Source organism: Nuphar pumila, chromosome 5 (genome assembly GCF_984573655.1).
Source record: "Nuphar pumila chromosome 5, dmNupPumi1.hap1.1, whole genome shotgun sequence".
Lineage (NCBI taxonomy): Eukaryota > Viridiplantae > Streptophyta > Magnoliopsida > Nymphaeales > Nymphaeaceae > Nuphar > Nuphar pumila.
The window spans coordinates 45483477-45501528 of NC_143253.1; the positions used below are offsets into that span (position 1 = coordinate 45483477).

General features: G+C 37.4%; 1 protein-coding gene across 2 annotated transcripts; it reads left to right on the plus strand.

Annotated features, from left to right (window-relative positions):
- The first annotated feature begins 569 nt into the window (after positions 1-569).
- LOC149837493 (ABC transporter C family member 3-like) lies at positions 570-17796 on the plus strand. 2 transcript variants are annotated; one of them, XM_090006079.1, is made up of 11 exons: positions 570-3075; positions 4015-4101; positions 4228-4899; positions 4991-5155; positions 6410-6704; positions 6818-7032; positions 7128-7433; positions 7926-7989; positions 8066-8305; positions 8412-8499; positions 17561-17796. In XM_090006079.1, exons 1-11 carry the CDS (start codon positions 745-747, stop codon positions 17691-17693), a joined length of 4596 nt encoding a protein of 1531 aa, XP_089862205.1. In that variant the 5' UTR covers positions 570-744; the 3' UTR covers positions 17694-17796. The 2 variants fall into 2 exon arrangements, with proteins under 2 accessions (XP_089862205.1, XP_089862206.1); XM_090006080.1 differs by lacking the exon at positions 17561-17796 and having other exon boundaries at positions 8412-8567.
- Positions 17797-18052: the final 256 nt, after the last annotated feature.

The window sequence follows — 18052 nt, forward strand, 5'->3', positions numbered from 1 at the left end:
AAAAGATTTGCGTCATTAGATCCAATGTTACCAGAATCCATTTCAGGCCCGAATCCATTTTCAAAAAGATTCAGAGAATCAACTGATTTAGGCTCGAACCGAGTCCGTCTGAATTAGTCAATTTATTAAATTCAAAAATCATAAAAAAAAGGGTTAACTCAACTCGAGTTAGCTAAAATTGGGCAGATCCATCCCGGTTCTACTGAAAGGGGGGCGGGTGCGTTCGACCATGAAGCCAATCAATGTGGGGCCGATTCAATTTGATTCGATTATGACGATATTGATTAGATCCAGTCAAACCTGACTGAATTCCTTCAGGTTTCGACGTTTCGTATCGGCATATACCAAGATCTGAAGCGAGTCAAAATGGCTGATGATGACGCAGGCATGGCCATGTAAGCCAATAACGGTCCAAAATCTCCTCCTTGGGCTCCAAGCCAACTTGTGGGGTAGCCAATAGCGACCTCCCAAGCAGCCACGGCCATCGAGGAAGGAATCCCTCCTCCTGCCCTTCCTCTTCCTCTCCCCCTATGAAAGCCCATCACCGCTCTCACTAAATAATAACATGTTGGTCATCACCAACATCACCAATTCCCTCCATTCTCACTCTACAAGTTTCACTTCTTCCCCATCTTCATCTTCATCTTCCTCCTCCTCCTCCTGCGGCCCCCCCTCCCCCTCCCCCTCTTCTTCTTTTCTGTGTTTTCTTACAGAAAACCCAACATCAGTTCATCAATATCAACCATGTTGAGCTCCCTCTCTAACCATGTCTCCAACTTGATGAAAACCCACGATTCTGATGCTGGTTTTCTCCTATTTAGTCCCCTTTTCCGTCATTCGATCTCTTCGGGTTTTCATCTGTTTTTCATTCTTCTCTTGATACCGGATTGGTTCTTTCGACGGCGAAGAAAAACCCTTTCGTCTAAAGGTTCAGGTGTTTTGCTGAAACTGAGCCTTGGTTGTAGCTTAGCCTTGGTTGTTCTGTTTGTTTTTTTGGGTGCTTTCAATTGTTTGAGGTATTGGGATAGAGGGTCGCTTGAATTCATCAGTACCCAAGTTGATTTTTTGGTCCAAATTGTAGCTTGGTGTGCTGTTTCTGTGGTTCTGAGATACAGGGTGTCTGAGAGAAGATTCCCAATCTTATTAAGAGTGTGGTGGACAATGTTCTTCATCATCTCTTTATATAGTTCTTTTGTTGACGTGGTCCTTTTTGAGAGAGTTCATCATGTTGGTGTTTATGCTTGGGTTGATATTCTGTCAATTATTGCTGGACTCTTCCTCTGTTATGCTTCTGTATTTGGTGAAACTGGGATTGAGGAAGGAGATGGAGAGACCCATCTCAGGAAACCTTTATTGAATAGCTTAACACAGAAGAAAGATGTTAGTGAAAATGTTACACCTTATGCAAATGCAAGCCTTTTTAGCATACTCACCTTTTCTTGGATGGGCCCTTTGCTATCTGTTGGCAACAAAAAAGCATTGAACCTGGAGGACGTCCCAAAACTGGCTGAAGATGATAGTGCAAGACTCATCTTTCTTGCCTTTAGCGATAGACTAGATGATAGTGGGACTAGAGAGAGTTTGGGGACGCTCAAATTGGTGAAGGCATTGTTCTTTTCTGTGTGGAAAGAGGTGCTATGGACAGCCTTCTTCTGCTTGGCCTATAATTGTGCATCATATGTAGGTCCTTATCTCATCGACTCTTTGGTGCGATACCTCAACGGCGATCGCAGCTACGCGAACGAGGGCTACGTCCTGGTTTCAGTGTTCCTCGTTGCAAAGTTCGTCGAGTGCTTCTCGCAGAGGCACTGGTTTTTCAGGTTACAGCAGGTTGGTGTTAGAAGCAGAGCCGCCTTGAATGCCATGATATATAAGAAGGGTCTTTCACTCTCAAACCAAGCTAGGCAGGGGCGTACTACAGGAGAAATCATCAATATCATGAGCGTTGATGCTGAAAAGGTTGGAGAGTTCAGTTGGTATATGCATGATCTCTGGATGGTTCCAATTCAAGTACTTCTTGCATTGGTCATCTTGTACAAGAACTTGGGTCTTGCTTCAGTTGCTGCTTTGTTGGCCACCTTTGCTGTTATGCTTGCCAACGTCCCTTTAGGCAAATTGGAGGAAGGTTTTCAAGATAAGATGATGGAGTCAAAGGACAAGAGGATGAAAGCCACAACAGAGATCCTAAGGAACATGAGGATACTGAAACTTCAAGGTTGGGAAATGAGGTTCTTGCAGAAAATAATTGAATTGAGGAAGACGGAAACAAGTTGGTTGAAGAAGTATCTGTATACATCTGCCATGTTAACCTTTGTTTTCTGGGGAGCTCCTACTTTCATATCAGTGATCTCATTTGGTGCTTGTGTTCTTCTGGGGATACCACTTAAGTCTGGGAGGATTCTCTCTGCACTTGCAACTTTCAGAGTGCTCCAGGAGCCTATATATCAGCTCCCCGACACAATTTCGATGATTGTGCAGGCAAAGGTTTCCCTTGACAGGATTGCTTCATTTCTTCGCCTTGAGGATATCCAGCAGGATGCAGTTGAGAAGTCTGAGAAAGATCCCTCTGCAATGGCAGTTGAAATTTGTAATGGTGTCTTCTCTTGGGATCCTTCTTTAGTGACTCCCACTCTGAAAGATCTGAATTTGCAAGTTCTCCATGGCATGAGAGTTGCTGTCTGCGGAACTGTTGGTTCGGGCAAGTCAAGCCTTCTTTCATGCATCTTAGGTGAAGTTCCTAGGGTGTCTGGAAGGATTAAATTAAGTGGCAAAACAGCTTATGTTGCTCAATCTCCATGGATACAGAGTGGTAAGATACAAGACAACATCCTTTTTGGTAGTAGGATGGATGGGGAGAAGTATGAGCATGTGCTTGAGGTATGTGCTCTGAAAAAGGACCTAGAAGTACTTCCATTTGGTGACCAAACTGTTATAGGGGAGAGGGGAATCAACTTGAGTGGTGGCCAGAAGCAGAGGATACAAATTGCTCGTGCTATCTATCAGGATGCTGATATTTATCTCTTTGATGATCCTTTTAGCGCTGTTGATGCACACACTGGAACTCATCTCTTTCAGGTACCATCCCCTTTCCGAAGTTTCATTTTTCTGATTTTCACAGATCTGGGATATAGTGGCTTATGTTGTTGTTTGAGAAAATGCTGTGTTTTTGTCATGTTTGTTTCTTCATTGGTAAATATCATGAGAAAACACACACTTCTGCTTGTATTCTTCTTATCATGTTCTTCTCTTTATTCATGTGTGTGTGTGTGCATGTGCTGAGAAAATATAAGGTGATTCTCTACCATGATGCCATATGGTGCTATACACTCTTGCTTCCACAGATCTAACCACCAAATGTTTAAATATAACCATACAGATGTCTAACATGGATTTTTTATATTAGGAGCTTATATAAAAATATCATATTTGAGACAGCTTTAACACATGAAACTAGTAAACAGGGCATGCTAAATGTGATTCACAAGTCAGTTTTTTATTTCGGAGCTTAGAGATGTGGTACATTAAGTTTGTACATGATGTTTGCGACACCTGTGATTTTGTAACTTTCACAGGTTTCTTGTGATTCTGAATCACATTTTACAACTTTCATAGGGGCATTGCAAACATGCAAAAATGCAACCCATGAATGTGATTCTCATCTGTGAATGTTGAAGCCTCAAAACTTGTGAAAGTTTTACACAAGTCTGAGGGTGTATAAAACTTTCACAAGCATTAATGCTTAGCTGTGAATGTGTTAAAGTAATGACATGACATGACATGACACATTCTTACATGATAGATTTTCACTCGTCAATTTCACAACCTAAAAGGGAACATTAGAAAGTTAATGCTTGAGAATGTGAATCACATAAATCACTTTCACATGGACAAAACTTTTACAGCTACAGTAACCTGTGATAAAAATAAACATGCCCTCAATGTGTTCATTTACCGATCTGGTAGGTTTTATCAAACTTCTTAGCACCTCACATTAATTGACTTCTTTGCTTGTAGGAGTGTCTGCTTGGATTTCTGGGTTCCAAAACAGTCATCTATGTGACCCATCAGGTTGAGTTTTTACCTTCCGCAGATCTCATCCTGGTGAGTTATGTTGAGTTTATTGTTTTCCATTTCTTGATTCACCTTGAGTCGTAGCAGGGAGATGTCCACCTTCATCAAAATTTGGTCTGATCGCTTAGGAATGTCATCACTATTCTAATATTGCAGGTTATGAAGGATGGGAGGATCACACAAGCAGGACCATACAACAGCATTCTAACTTCAGGAACTGATTTTGAAGAACTGGTTGGTGCGCACAGGCAAGCTTTGTCAGCCATAGATGCTGTGAAAACTGCATCTGTTCCACAAATATCTGAAAACCATGGTTCAAATACGATATGTGAGGATGGTTCACAAGCTAGGCAGAACAGCCAACATGCCAAAACCGGAGACAGTGGTGAGGCTAACAGTCAAAAGGATGAAGTGGTGGATACGCTGGAGAAGGGACAGCTTGTTGAGGAAGAAGAAAGAGAGAAAGGCAGGGTTGGATTTTCAGTTTATTGGGAGTACATGAGAGCAGCATATGGTGGAGCTTTAGTGCCATTTATTATATTGGCTCAGGTTTTATTTCAGCTTCTTCAGATTGGGAGCAACTATTGGATGGCTTGGGCAACTCCTGTTTCTGAAGACAAGCCATCTCAAGTGAGCAGCTTGACCCTTATTCTTGTCTATGTTGCTTTGGCATTGGCAAGCTCCCTCTGTGTCCTTGCAAGGGTTATGCTCCTTGTAACAGCTGGCTATAAGGCAGCAAAGGTACTCTTTGACAGGATGCATAATCGTATCTTCCGTTCGCCTATGTCATTCTTCGATGCCACTCCGACTGGACGAATACTTAATAGGGTCAGAATTTCTTGCTTCCTCTCTTTTCCTGAATGCCGAAACAGTGGTTGCAACCAACATTGTATAATTTATTCTTCTTTATGTTGTTTAGGCATCAACAGATCAAAGTACAGTTGATACATCCATTCTTTTCCAGCTGGGTGCCTCTGCCTTCTCCATCATACAGCTCCTTGGTATAATTGCTGTAATGTCACAGGTTGCATGGCAAGTTTTCATTATTTTCATCCCTGTGATCGCAGCATGTCTTTGGTTACAGGTAATGCATCATATCATCCATTAGCCTGTAGTTTTCCATCCTGTTTCCCCCTTGTCCACATTTTTTTCATAATTAGAGTGGGTTGACCTTTGTTCATGCAACTTGGTTGGACTAGATTGCCTATCATTTTCAATCTTGATGCTTGTCTCATAATAAGATTTATGTTAAAAAGTCAATTTCATCAGGTAAAAAAATAAATGAAAGGTAAAAAACTGGAAATATCTAGGATGGTTTCCCACATCTGATGAAGGAGCTAAATTGAAACAAAGGACCAAACATATTTTCCAAATGGCTTGAAGTGTAACTTCTTAAGCAGAGCATTTTGCCTTCAAATTCCTTCTGCATAAGGAAGGAAAACCCACAGCTAGAATGAGCACCTTTCAAAGATTACTTGATCTGACATTAAGCAAGATATTTAAAAATTAAGATAGCTCTTGTAAGTTTTCTTTTGGTATCTACAAGGATCATGTCAGCATGCTAATCTCTGTTGCCTTAATAAATGAAAAGTCTTTCTAAATCTGATAATGACATTTCATCATTTTAACTTTGGATATAACTAAGGCCTTCATAATGTGTTCACAATTGCTGTTCTCTCATATGATTCCTACTATGGAGTTTTGCTGAGGTTGTGTGTGTGTGTATAGAGAGAGAGAGAGAGAGAGCTGCCTACTCCAATCCGTGCCTACCCAAGGATTTTTTTTTCATGTTTTTCTCAAATATGACCATAGAGATGTATTCTAGATACTTGATTTTATAGGAATGAACTCTTGGATCATCTGATTCTGACATGTAGTAGGTTTTTATAAGTTTTTAAAATTGAGGGTCTAAATTTTTTATAAGTATTCAAGATTAAAAATTCACATTTTTTCATCAAAAAAACATAATTCAAGTGTCGTTTTCTGGCAAATTGATTTTGCTGAACACATCTTCAGGGTCAGATTTGTAAAAAAGACCCCGAAAACCCTCGTATGCTCGCGGTAGGCACCTACTCTCCACTCTATATGAGCCCCACTCTCTCTCTCTCTCTCTCTCTCTCTCTCTATATATATATATATATATATATATATATTTGTGCTCTAAAGTTCTCATTCTTTAGATTTCTAGGAACCTTCATTAATGAGGATTCCTTTTTACTATGGATTTGCTCTTTGTCCAAAGCACCCACAATTCTTTTTTTTTTTACATTTATTATCCATGTATTATTATTTTGCTGGAAGTGTTGTAATTTAATTGTAATATTCATCTCAATAACAGCAATACTACATACCAGCTGCCCGAGAACTTTCTCGACTGGTCGGAGTATGCACAGCCCCTATCATTCAGCATTTTTCTGAGTCACTGTCAGGATCAACAACTATTAGGAGTTTTGAGCAAGAATCAAGATTCATAGAAACAAACCTTGAGCTAGTAGATGGGCTTTCTAGACCCAAATTCCATATTGCTGGTGCAATGGAGTGGCTCTGCTTCCGCTTGGATTTGTTATCTTCATTTACATTTGCCTGTTCTCTGATCTTTTTGATCTTTCTGCCTGAGGGTGTAATTAACCCAGGTAAAATGCAGTCCTTGAAGTTTGAAATAGCGCCTATTTTCTCATGTGACCTGCTGAGAAATAGAAAAGCATCTTATGCATATACTGAAAGATTCGCTCCAATTTTTATTCAGGAATTGCAGGTTTATCGGTGACATATGGATTGAACTTAAACATGCTGCAAATGTGGGTGGTGTGGAACTTATGCACTCTTGAGAACAAAATCATTTCTGTTGAAAGAATACTTCAATATACACGCGTTCCTAGTGAACCTCCTCTTGTGATAGACACAAACAGGCCTAGTAAAAGTTGGCCATCTCATGGAGAGATAGTTATCAATGAACTGCAGGTGAGTTGAAGTCTCATCATTTCTGTTGATTCTCTACAGTTGGCAGTTTTGTCCATAGAATTGGAACTCCAAACTAAAGGCTAGCATCTATATAGGTCCGTTATGCCCCACATCTGCCTCTTGTTTTGAGAGACCTTACATGCACATTTCATGGGGGAAGGAGGGTTGGTGTTGTTGGGAGAACAGGCAGTGGCAAGTCAACACTTGTGCAAACACTCTTCCGCATTATCGATCCAACAAGTGGCCATATTGTGATTGATGGAATTAATATCTCTACCATTGGATTGCATGACTTGAGATCCAGATTAAGCATCATTCCACAAGATCCAACCATGTTCGAGGGAACCATTCGAAGCAATCTTGATCCCCTAGAAGATTACAGGGATGAACAAATTTGGGAGGTACTGTGAACCTGCAATTCTTCCTCTCTTGACTGGCATTTGTTGGTTGCTTCTTACAATAGTCACCAGAAGCTTTAGTATCACACAAATTCGATTTTCAGGAAGCTGACTTTAGAAACCTGATACTTTTTCCTTCTGAAACTTGAGTATGCTTCCAGAAACTGTAAATCTTGCCTTCTTCGAGATCAAGCTTGCTTGACATTCAAATTGTGCTTTCCTTCCTAGAGGAATTGTACATCTCTTTCAAAAATTTTGATTTTCTTGTAGAACCTGCATATCTGGGGTTCTTTTTGGTAAATATATGTTTAACTACTTTCTTCATATTTCATCATACTCACTTCTGCTGCTGCTGCTGCTGCTGCTTGCTTATTCACCCTAAGGCTTCCTAAACGCTTCTTGTCCCCTGTTTGGTGCATTGCTTCTTGTGCCCACTTGTTGCTAGTAACTATCTTCCTGGCTATGATTTCTTGACGCAATTGTCTAATGTTCTAGGCTTTAGAAAGATGCCAGCTTGGAGAGGTGGTGAGGCAGAAGGAAGGCAAACTTGATTCCATAGGTTTGGCTTCTCGCATCTCCTAATAACAGTGATTGTATTTCCTCTTCAATTTTGATAATTTCTTGGATTGTTGCAGTTACTGAGAATGGAGATAACTGGAGCGTTGGTCAGAGGCAGCTTGTTTGTTTAGGGAGAGTTCTACTAAAGAGGAGCAGAATCTTGGTGCTTGATGAAGCAACAGCTTCAGTCGACACTGCAACTGATAGCCTGATTCAGCAGACACTTAAGCAGCAATTCTCAGACTGTACTGTGATCACAATAGCTCACCGTATAGCGTCAGTTCTAGATAGCGATTCGGTCCTTCTTCTTGATAATGGTGTGTATTCTACTCTCTATCTATAACATTAACAGATATCTCTTTACCAACCTCCATTTATTAATCAGTTTTCTTTTCTTGTTTTTCTTTGTTTTTATCATATTAGGAAAAATTGCAGAGTACGACTCTCCAACCAAATTATTGGAGGATAGTTCATCGGCATTTGCACGGCTTGTCGCTGAATACACAATGAGGTCAAGTACTAACACTGAGAAATCGACCCATCTTTGAGCATCTGATATTTAAGCATGTTAATTGATAACAAGGAATTGAAGAGGTAATACTCATTGAATGTTTCAAGCAACCTGCAGTAGCACAAGTCTGTCTTATGGGCAAGCTGGACAGGGCATGCTTTCCTTTTGTAGGTAGAATGATGAGAATCCGATCACTGTGATGGGAGATTATTATAGAGCTAAGGTAGTAACTTCCAAGATGAGCTTGGTAAGATTTTGGCCTTCTAGCCCACACACACACACATATATATATATATATATATATATATATATATATATATATATAGAGAGAGAGAGAGAGAGAGAGAGAGAGAGAGAGAGAGAGAGAGAGAGTCACTAGAATATGTTTATTGGAGTATGAACTGAGATTTTCAATGGCTTTTTTTTTCTTTTTCTTAAATCTCACCATGTGGATGCAATCTACATGCTCGGTTTCTTGGAGATTGGCTCTTGGATTAACCATTTACAATGCATAAGCAGGATCTTTTGAGGCTTGAAAATCGACTGCTCATAATTCTCGCAAATATTCGAGCATCAAAAAATTGTATTTTTGCATAAAAAATAAACTATCCAACAGTCAAATCTTAGCAAATGGACTATATTGAACGCATCTTCAAGCTTGAACCAGAATTACTTAGTTTACATTCTAGTAAACATATTCTAATGATTATATATATAGCTGCTAACTGCTTTTCTAGATAACAGCTTCAAGGGCTTTTTCATGTTTTTCTTAAATCTGACCATACAAATAGATTCTACATGCTTGATTTTATAGGAATTCTGATTCTTATACACAGGTAGTTTTTTATAAGGTTTAAAAAATAGATGGTCTAACTTTTTCCTAGATATTCAAGGCTTAAAAAATCATGTTTTTCATCCAAGAAACATGATTCTAAGTGATGTTTCCTAGTAAATCGATTGTGCTGAATATATTTGTATGGTCATTTAAGTAATACATGAAGAAAACCCTTTTAAAGCTCCATTAGCACGGCGGTTAGCTAGAAAAGTGCTTAGCAACTACCACCTTCTATATATTATATATATAGAAAAGTGATAGTTGCTTAATCCCATCCCTGCTTAATGAAAACACATACACGCTAAGTGTCCATGGCGTGTATGTGATGGATGCTCAGTGCGCAAACAAGCAAAAAAGGACATTTAGTGATGCTTTTGAAGTGCGCTAAATGCTCAGTAGGGGTGTCATGGGGTTCAAAAATTTGTTTAGTCTTTTCAAAAGCGTTGCTAAATGGTTTTTTGCTCTTTGAGTGCTGAGCATCCATCATGAATGTGATTCATGCTTAGCATGAGTGTGTTTTTATTAAGCAGCCACCTCTCTCTCTCTCTCTCTCTCTCTCTCTATATATATATATATATATATATATATATATATAGGAAAATTGAAATATGTAAACTAGTAAAATATGTAAACTAGCTTGAACCAAGATTTTTATAGTTTTTTTGTAAATCTAACCTTAGATGCATTCAACATAGTCTATTTGCTCGGAATCGACTATTGGATCATCGTAATAGGATCAAGAAATGTGATTTCGTATGAATATTTATGAAAATTTTGAGCTATTGATTTTGAAGCCTTAAAAGATTACTCTTATACATCATAATTGGATGATCTAAGAGTCTATTTCTATAAAACCAAGCATCTAGATCACATCCGTATGGTGAAATTTTAGAAAAAAATAAAAAAAACCTACAAAAATCTTAGTGCATACTGGTTTACATATTTTGTTGGTTTACATATTTCAGTTTTCCTATATATATAAGGCGGATGGTCTTACCCTATTTTTTGTTAGGTTCCATTAGGACCTTCCAAAAATTGTATTTTCAGAAATTTTTGGCTCGATTTATATCGTTAGATGTGCTTATCATTGTTTACTCAATAGGGAGATGTATTTTATTAAGTTTTTTTATGCTTAGATGTGTATTTTAAAGAGGTAAAAAAACAATGGTTGATATTATACTAAATTTTGATGATAAAATATTTACATTTTTACATCAAATCAATTATAAAAAAAACCTGTTTCTTAGTAAATAAGCAATGACAAACATATCCAATAGTTTAGCAAGCAAAAACATATGTAAAAGTATGATCTTTAAAGGGTCTTAACAGGATCTAACTAAAAACAGGGGTAGGACCATCCCCTCTCTCTCTCTCTCTCTCTACATATATATATATATATATATATATATATATATATATATATATATATATATATATATATATATATATATATATATATATATATATATATATACACTAGTACAAAAACTCATGCAGAAGCATGGGAGAACATAATTTTAGCTTTCAGATCACTCAGAAAATATAATATATACTTCATATTACAAACATATACATAATAGAAGAAAATAATCATACTATCCTCAAAATTTGGTCCATTCTCGCAAATACCCGCTAATATACCAAAATTCTCCGCCTATCCAAAATTGTCGATTCTCAAATTTTGTGGGACCATTTTACCCTTAGCAAGCGTTCTGCGCAGACCTTTGACATTTGCACCAATATGTTGTGAATCTCTGATAGAGCCAAACTTGCATAGCTGATTCGTAGTTTTACAAGGTATACCTGCAGATGTCAAGAGGTCCTCAAAAACTGCATGTGCATCTCCCTTAGAGGTTCGGAAGACATTACACATTCGAACATTAGCTATTCATTAGGTCCTTCCAGCGAATGTCAGGGGAACTCACACAATTTATAACAACTTGTGATGCTATTCAGCTAATGTGACTTACCCCTTGGTTGTAAGAAAGATTTACGATTTCTTAGGGTTTTGCTATGAATGTCATCGGATACGTGCATAATTTAAAAAAGAACTAGTCAGCCTCTTTTGTTTGTGTGCATCTTCATTTTATTTTGATTAGAATATCCTTATTTAATTTTAATACCCTTCTTTAATTTGAATATGTCAGTCATTCACTAGATATTTGTGTGAATGTCTACGGTAAATATGCTCTTAAGATTAAAAAAAATGAAAGTGAGAAGATTAAAAGTTAAAAAAAAAAAATCAAACTAGCAAATTTTTGGAGCACCTCACTGAACCAACAAAAGATTGAGTGGATCTGTGGACATGCGTACAAACATCCTATATAACTTCAAAAAAAAATTAAGGTATATCAGCTTCACACTATTTTGAATGGACCTGCTCAAATGCAAACAAATATGTGACACGTCATGTCCAAAAAAGCTAAGGACTCAGACTTAGATGTGCAATGCTTGCTCGGACGTAGGTCCAAAAGAAAAGAGATTCAATAGTATTGTGATATTTCCTGCGGAGGGCACTGTTGGTGTGTGAATCTCCATGGGTTCACAATATTGAGCACAAAATGTGGACTTATTCGTAATCATATAAATATTGTGGTTTTGGCAGTTCTTTATGCCCTTATCGAACAAACCCTAACTTTCATCTCCCCTGTGGAGATTGAAGGGTGTTTCACCATCCAATATTCTTACTACCCTGTGGCAACTATCCAACATTTTAGCTACCTTGCTGCCACTATCCAATATTTTGGCTACACTGCGGTGTCTATTGCGTGTGTGATGGAGCGACAATGTTGGCCCTAAAACTTAGAATACGTGTTACCTCGTGTGAAATAATTATTACATTGTTCTCCCCTTGTCGTGATTTTAGGGCATGTCATCATCCAACACTTTGGCGACCTTGCGGCCACTTCATGTAGGATTATTCCTCGGTTGATGGTTCAACAACTTTGATCCCTGAAGGTCACTATTTAAGATGAGTTAATTCAGGCAAAATTCAAGAGTTTAATTTGAACAATGACTCTAGTTAGATCCGTTATGAGTTGTAGATCTCGTAGGAGATTCGATCCGGCAATTTTAGACTTGGGTTGGTTCAAAAAATGCATTTTTCAAAATGGACCAGCATCTATTTTAGGTTTTTAAATTTGGATTGGATCCAAAATTGTTTTTTTTTAATTGATCAGGCTATATTTTAGACCCAACCCAGAGTCCTGGTGGAATCCAAGAGTGGCATATGGGGCCCAGTGGGTCATGCCCAGCCTAGTGGGGTGCCACGTAGGGGCCCATAAGGGTTATGGAGGTGTCCAAGGGTATTATAGTCTTTTGCACCATCTCTGTCACGTGGCAACTCCATAATGCATAGAAATTCTACAAGTAGGTCTCATGACATTTAAATTTTTGGGTAATTATCTAAATAAAAATAATTAGAAAATTTAAGATAATTAAAGAAGTTTTTAAAAAACCATAAGAGTTTGGTAACTCTATATTTTCCTAAGTTCATAAGTTTAGGAAACCACCTCTCCATTATAATTAGAGGATCTCTCTATAATCTATCTCTCTTCTTTCTTCTTTTCCAATCTCTCTCTCTCTCTCTCTCTCTCTCTCTCTCTCTCTCTCTCTCCTTCTTTCAGCTTGGAGAAAATTTACAGCAGTCATTAATGTTGCTCCAAGGAGTTGCGACGAGAGACAAAGGCAATAGTATGCCCCAAAAAGTGATTAAGGTATGATTCATCTCACCCATAGTTGTAGATCGAGTACAAGCACATAAATCATGTGTCTTGCCAATTCTAGGGTTTGATCTATGGTGGATCAGACCTGAAATAAGTTAGAAAAGTATTTTAAAATTATTTTCGAATCAATATCATGCTTTAAAAAGGATTGATAAATATGTTTTCAGTAAAACTATGCCCAAACGCCCAAAACTAGGAAATCAGCAAGACATTTTTGATAAAATGCTTACTTTTATATTCTTACGTGATTTCATATTAGTATATCATTGTTTTCAGCATAATCAAATGAATATTTATTTTATTTCATGTGTTTACAACATGGATCATGATTCTATAAATGTATTTCATGTGTTCTATAATGATTTAGAATGCTAGCATCTTAAACTAGGTATTATATACATAAATCGTGAGTTATATGGATAATTTAGGATCCATTGCATATTTTATGATCATGTGATGATTGTCATGAGCCTACGTGGCATGTAGGCACTATTCATATGGTTGTTGCATGACTGTAAATTAGTTTTGCATGTTAAAGCATGTGTATTTTTATTTTAAGTATGATTTATAATGTATATGTTGTCTCGATTTTTCCCTAACCGACCTGTTGCAGTGGAAAAATCATAACTCCCAAATCAGGCTACTTCTGACCAAATCCTTTTATGAAAGCCTTCTTGACATCTGGTAGGTATCATAGAAAAAATTGGGACCTAGTTGCAATTTGGAATTGAGGGTCATGGCTTCTGCAACACAAGACAAAAATTATATCCAGTGTGCATAGCAAGGTTTGTTAATCGGTCTTGTAGAAAATCTCATAAATCAATGGTTTGATATTTATAGATGATTTTTTAATATGTTTTGGCTTTATATGAATGAATTTGTAAAAAATAATATAAAAATTAGATTCATTATATGTGAATTCCAGAATCTCATACTAATCAGGTGAAATTCAAGAATCTGCAGAAAATCTGAATCTACAACTATCTCAGACAGGGTCCAGTCAAAAAATTCATATGATGGAGTTTTTTGGTGAAATTAGATTAATTTGAATTCTAACAAGTATAGCTTTCATTAAAAATTTAGAAGTTTAGATTCCTCTTGAATTTAGTCTACAAAAGTTTGTCATTGATCTGTGAATTTCTACGGGCAAATGTTAAAATACGAAAAAGAAGGTAACAACCCAGAAAAAGTTAGAACCTCTTTTCTTTTAGGGAGAAACTTTAAATCCCACGGTCATTCAAGAAGTCATCCCTGAAGTGTCATCAAAAGAATCAGACCTCCAAGGCCTCTCATATCTATTCAAAGATATTAGTTTGTGTGATGGCATGATAGCCACCTTCAATCAGACAGGTCAAGAAAAGAATATGTCTTAGCCTTGATGGCACCAAGTGTGAACTCAACATAATATGAACCAAACATACTTAGTGAATCAAATGAATAATCAGATTTTGAAGATAATATAATGACCAGATTATTTAGCTTCTTTGACCCAAGTAGAAATCTTCTATGGCAATATACTCGGATATAAAAAATGGATCAAAAAATATTCTCTGGAATGTGAAGAAAAGGCCTGACTCCATAATTAGAATAATCAATACTGAGAGAATTTCCAATATCAATCTCGAGACAACTTGGGAAGAATACTTCTGATAATGCATCAATCAATTGACCCAAGAGGTGAATCCACTAGCATTTTTCAAGAGACTCAAAGTTTGATCTAAAGTCAAAAGATTCACATGTGCATTGGATTATGCTTATTGGACTGTTCATCTAGGATGCCAAGCCCTGGTGGAGACAAACTATGATCAATGGGAAAAGGAGATCTGAACTCAGTTCAATAAGGACCTCATGGCCTTAGAATGAGAGTCTTACCTGGATTTTGCACTCATGGGACTAGAACTCAATGAAGACAAGTCAAATCTGTTTGAAAACTCTGAGGATGACATGACATATCTATAACAGCAAACTATATGACTCAGATGGTGTGAACCCAAGCAACCCATGCCAATAAATATTGGAGGATCAGATGAAGTTGGACCAAGTGTCAAATCAGAAGTCAGAATCTTCAAAACTTATCTTGGCTATGTTCGTTAGGAGGATGACCCCGACAAGAAAGGATAGTCAATCAAGAGCATGTTGGGCTCAGGGTAGAATGAGAAAGGATTAGAAACTGTTCATAAACTAGGCTCTCAACGAACTTTGTCTTGAGCTACAATGGTATGGATTACTTGAATTTTTTAGCATGATCTATATAATCAAAAGAGGTGGGCCAAATTTTGCAGGCCTCATAATTATTTGGATGGTCATCTGACCCTCTTCTTAGAAGATCCATATCCGTGGAGTATCACTACAACCAAAGCAGTAGATTAGCGACGACCACATTCCGTCGCTAATCCGTCGCTAACCATGTTAGCGACGGATTAGCGACAACGCGGCGACAGTATGCTTACGTCGCGAATATTTCGATGCTAACTGGCGACGGAATAATTCCGTCGCCAAGTCCGTCGCTAATTGCGACGGAATAACGAGCGCTATATTCCGTCGCCAATCCGCCGGTACTAAACGGCGACCACGGCGTGGCGACGGATTTAATTCCGTCGCTAAGCCGTCGCTAGATTAATATGAATAGCGACGGAATCATCCGTCGCTAATCCGTCGCAAAAACGAAAAAAAATCAAAAAAAATTTATTTAAAAATTAATTACCGAGAACTGTACAATTTATATTTCCTGTACAATTTATATTTCCTGTAAATAAAAAACAAACCACACAAAAAAAATCATATAACAAGTATCTATAATAATTAATCGTTCCACCTTAAAACTAAGAAGTTTAATTATTTACAATTCAACAATTACAATTAGGAAAAATAAAAAAAATAGAACTTCTTCAACACAGTCCTCTAATCATCGCCAAGATTTTGTGCGTCTTCTTGTTCATTGTCTTTATCTGTCTCTTCAGCTCCACTACCCTGATTATCGCTAGCAGCCTACACAAGAAAAGAACAGTCAGTATTGATAAACAAAATATAATGAAATAAATTACACACTATATGTGATTCTATCATGTGCTCATGTGTGATCTAAGGCAATAAAAAAACTCTATATGTGATTCTATCATGCTCATATGTGTGCTAAGGCAGTCAAAAAATTGAATATGTGATTATAGCATGTTCATATGTGTTCTAAGGCATATAAAAAAACTCTATATGTGATTCTACCATGCTCAGATGTGCTTTAAGGCAGGCAAAAAACTATATATGTGATTCGATCATGCTCGTATGTGTGCTAAGGCAGTAAAAAAATTGAATATGTGAATATAGCATGCTCATATGTGCTCTAAGGTAGGCAAAGCCAAAAATTTTATATGTGATTCTATCATAAATGATATATAACATGTTCATATGTGTTCTAAGGCAGTTAAAAAACTCTATATGTTATTATAGCATGTTCATATGTGTGCTAAGGCAGTCAAAAAACATAATATGTGATTATAATATGCTCATATGTGTTCTTAGGCAGTAAAAAAACTGAATATGTGATTATAGCATGCTTATGTGTTCTAATGCAATCAAAAAAACTTTATATGTGATTCTATCATGCTCATATGTGCTCTAAGAAAGACAAAAAGTTAAATATATATATATATATATATATATATATATATATATATATATATATATATATGTGATTCTATCATGCTCATATGTGTGCTAAGGCAGTAAAAAAATTGAATATGTGATTATAGCATGTTCATATGTGTTCTAAGGCATCTAGAAAAACTCTATATGTGATTCTACCATGCTCAGATGTGCTTTAAGACAGTCAAAAAAACTATATATGTGATTATACCTGAGAGGGACCTGGAATCGAAGATCCCCTATCCTGAACAGCGGCCTTAATCTCATTTCGGAGAAAGGGGGCGACGGTGTATTGGAAGTAGTTATTCAGTGATTCATTAATGATCTCGCGTACATCATCACCGGAAAGAATAGTCGGCTGCTTGGAGCTTATGTCGGCGCAAGAAGTTGGTGAGCCGTAACTGGAAGAACCAATAACTGGTGAAGTGTTCATATTACTCCCAAACCCGAACACGCGACCTTTTTTGGGTTCACCTGCTGCAGTCACCCATGCTGTAGGATCAAATGATGGATGCTGAGTAGCGTCTTCGCCATATCGCTCTACCATTTGTTGCTCATATGCCTCCTACAAAATAATGTTTAAAGTATTCATTAATAATTAATGATAACATTATGATGACTTGCATATATATTGCAATGATTATTAATAGAATTAATACATACCGTTGTCGTTCTCGCCTTCTCTGGTACGAAGACTCCCGTGGTCTTCCGTTTATGTGTTTCTACAAACACATCCTTATATGGTACACTGCCTCCTTTTTCTGCTTCCTGCGAAGTTAAATGACAAAAGATTTAGTACACAAATTTGCAACAATACTTATAAAATTAATATTATATATTGATGAGTTACCATTTTCTTTAGGTGGCTCCCAAATGTCTTAGATCCACCTATGTGTAGATGGGCTTCGAGCATCTTCGATCGATTTTGTGAAGCCTTCGCAGAGCGATTTTTAAATGCATCTCCTGCCCACATATCGCACATTTCATCCCAGTAATCTCTCCTGATAGTAATAGGACCATGGCCCTTCCACAGTAATGGATCATCTACTACGCCAGATGCTTTTTTTGCTGCAGTCTTCATAGTGTGCAGCATGTCTGCAAATCGATTGGCGGCTCACCTTCTGCCACACCTTCCTTGCATCATTTTCTTCTACCGTAGTTGCAAAGCGATTCGAAGCCTACAAATATTTTCAGAAAGTTAGTAGACATTGCTTAAATAAATTAAATATGAAACACATTAACTATGAGGAACAACTGTATACCATGAATGAGGACCACAATCTGTCTAACACCTCCTTTGGGTACTCTTTCCATTGAGCAACTGGTCCTGGTAGATGTTGAAGAAGTGAATTCC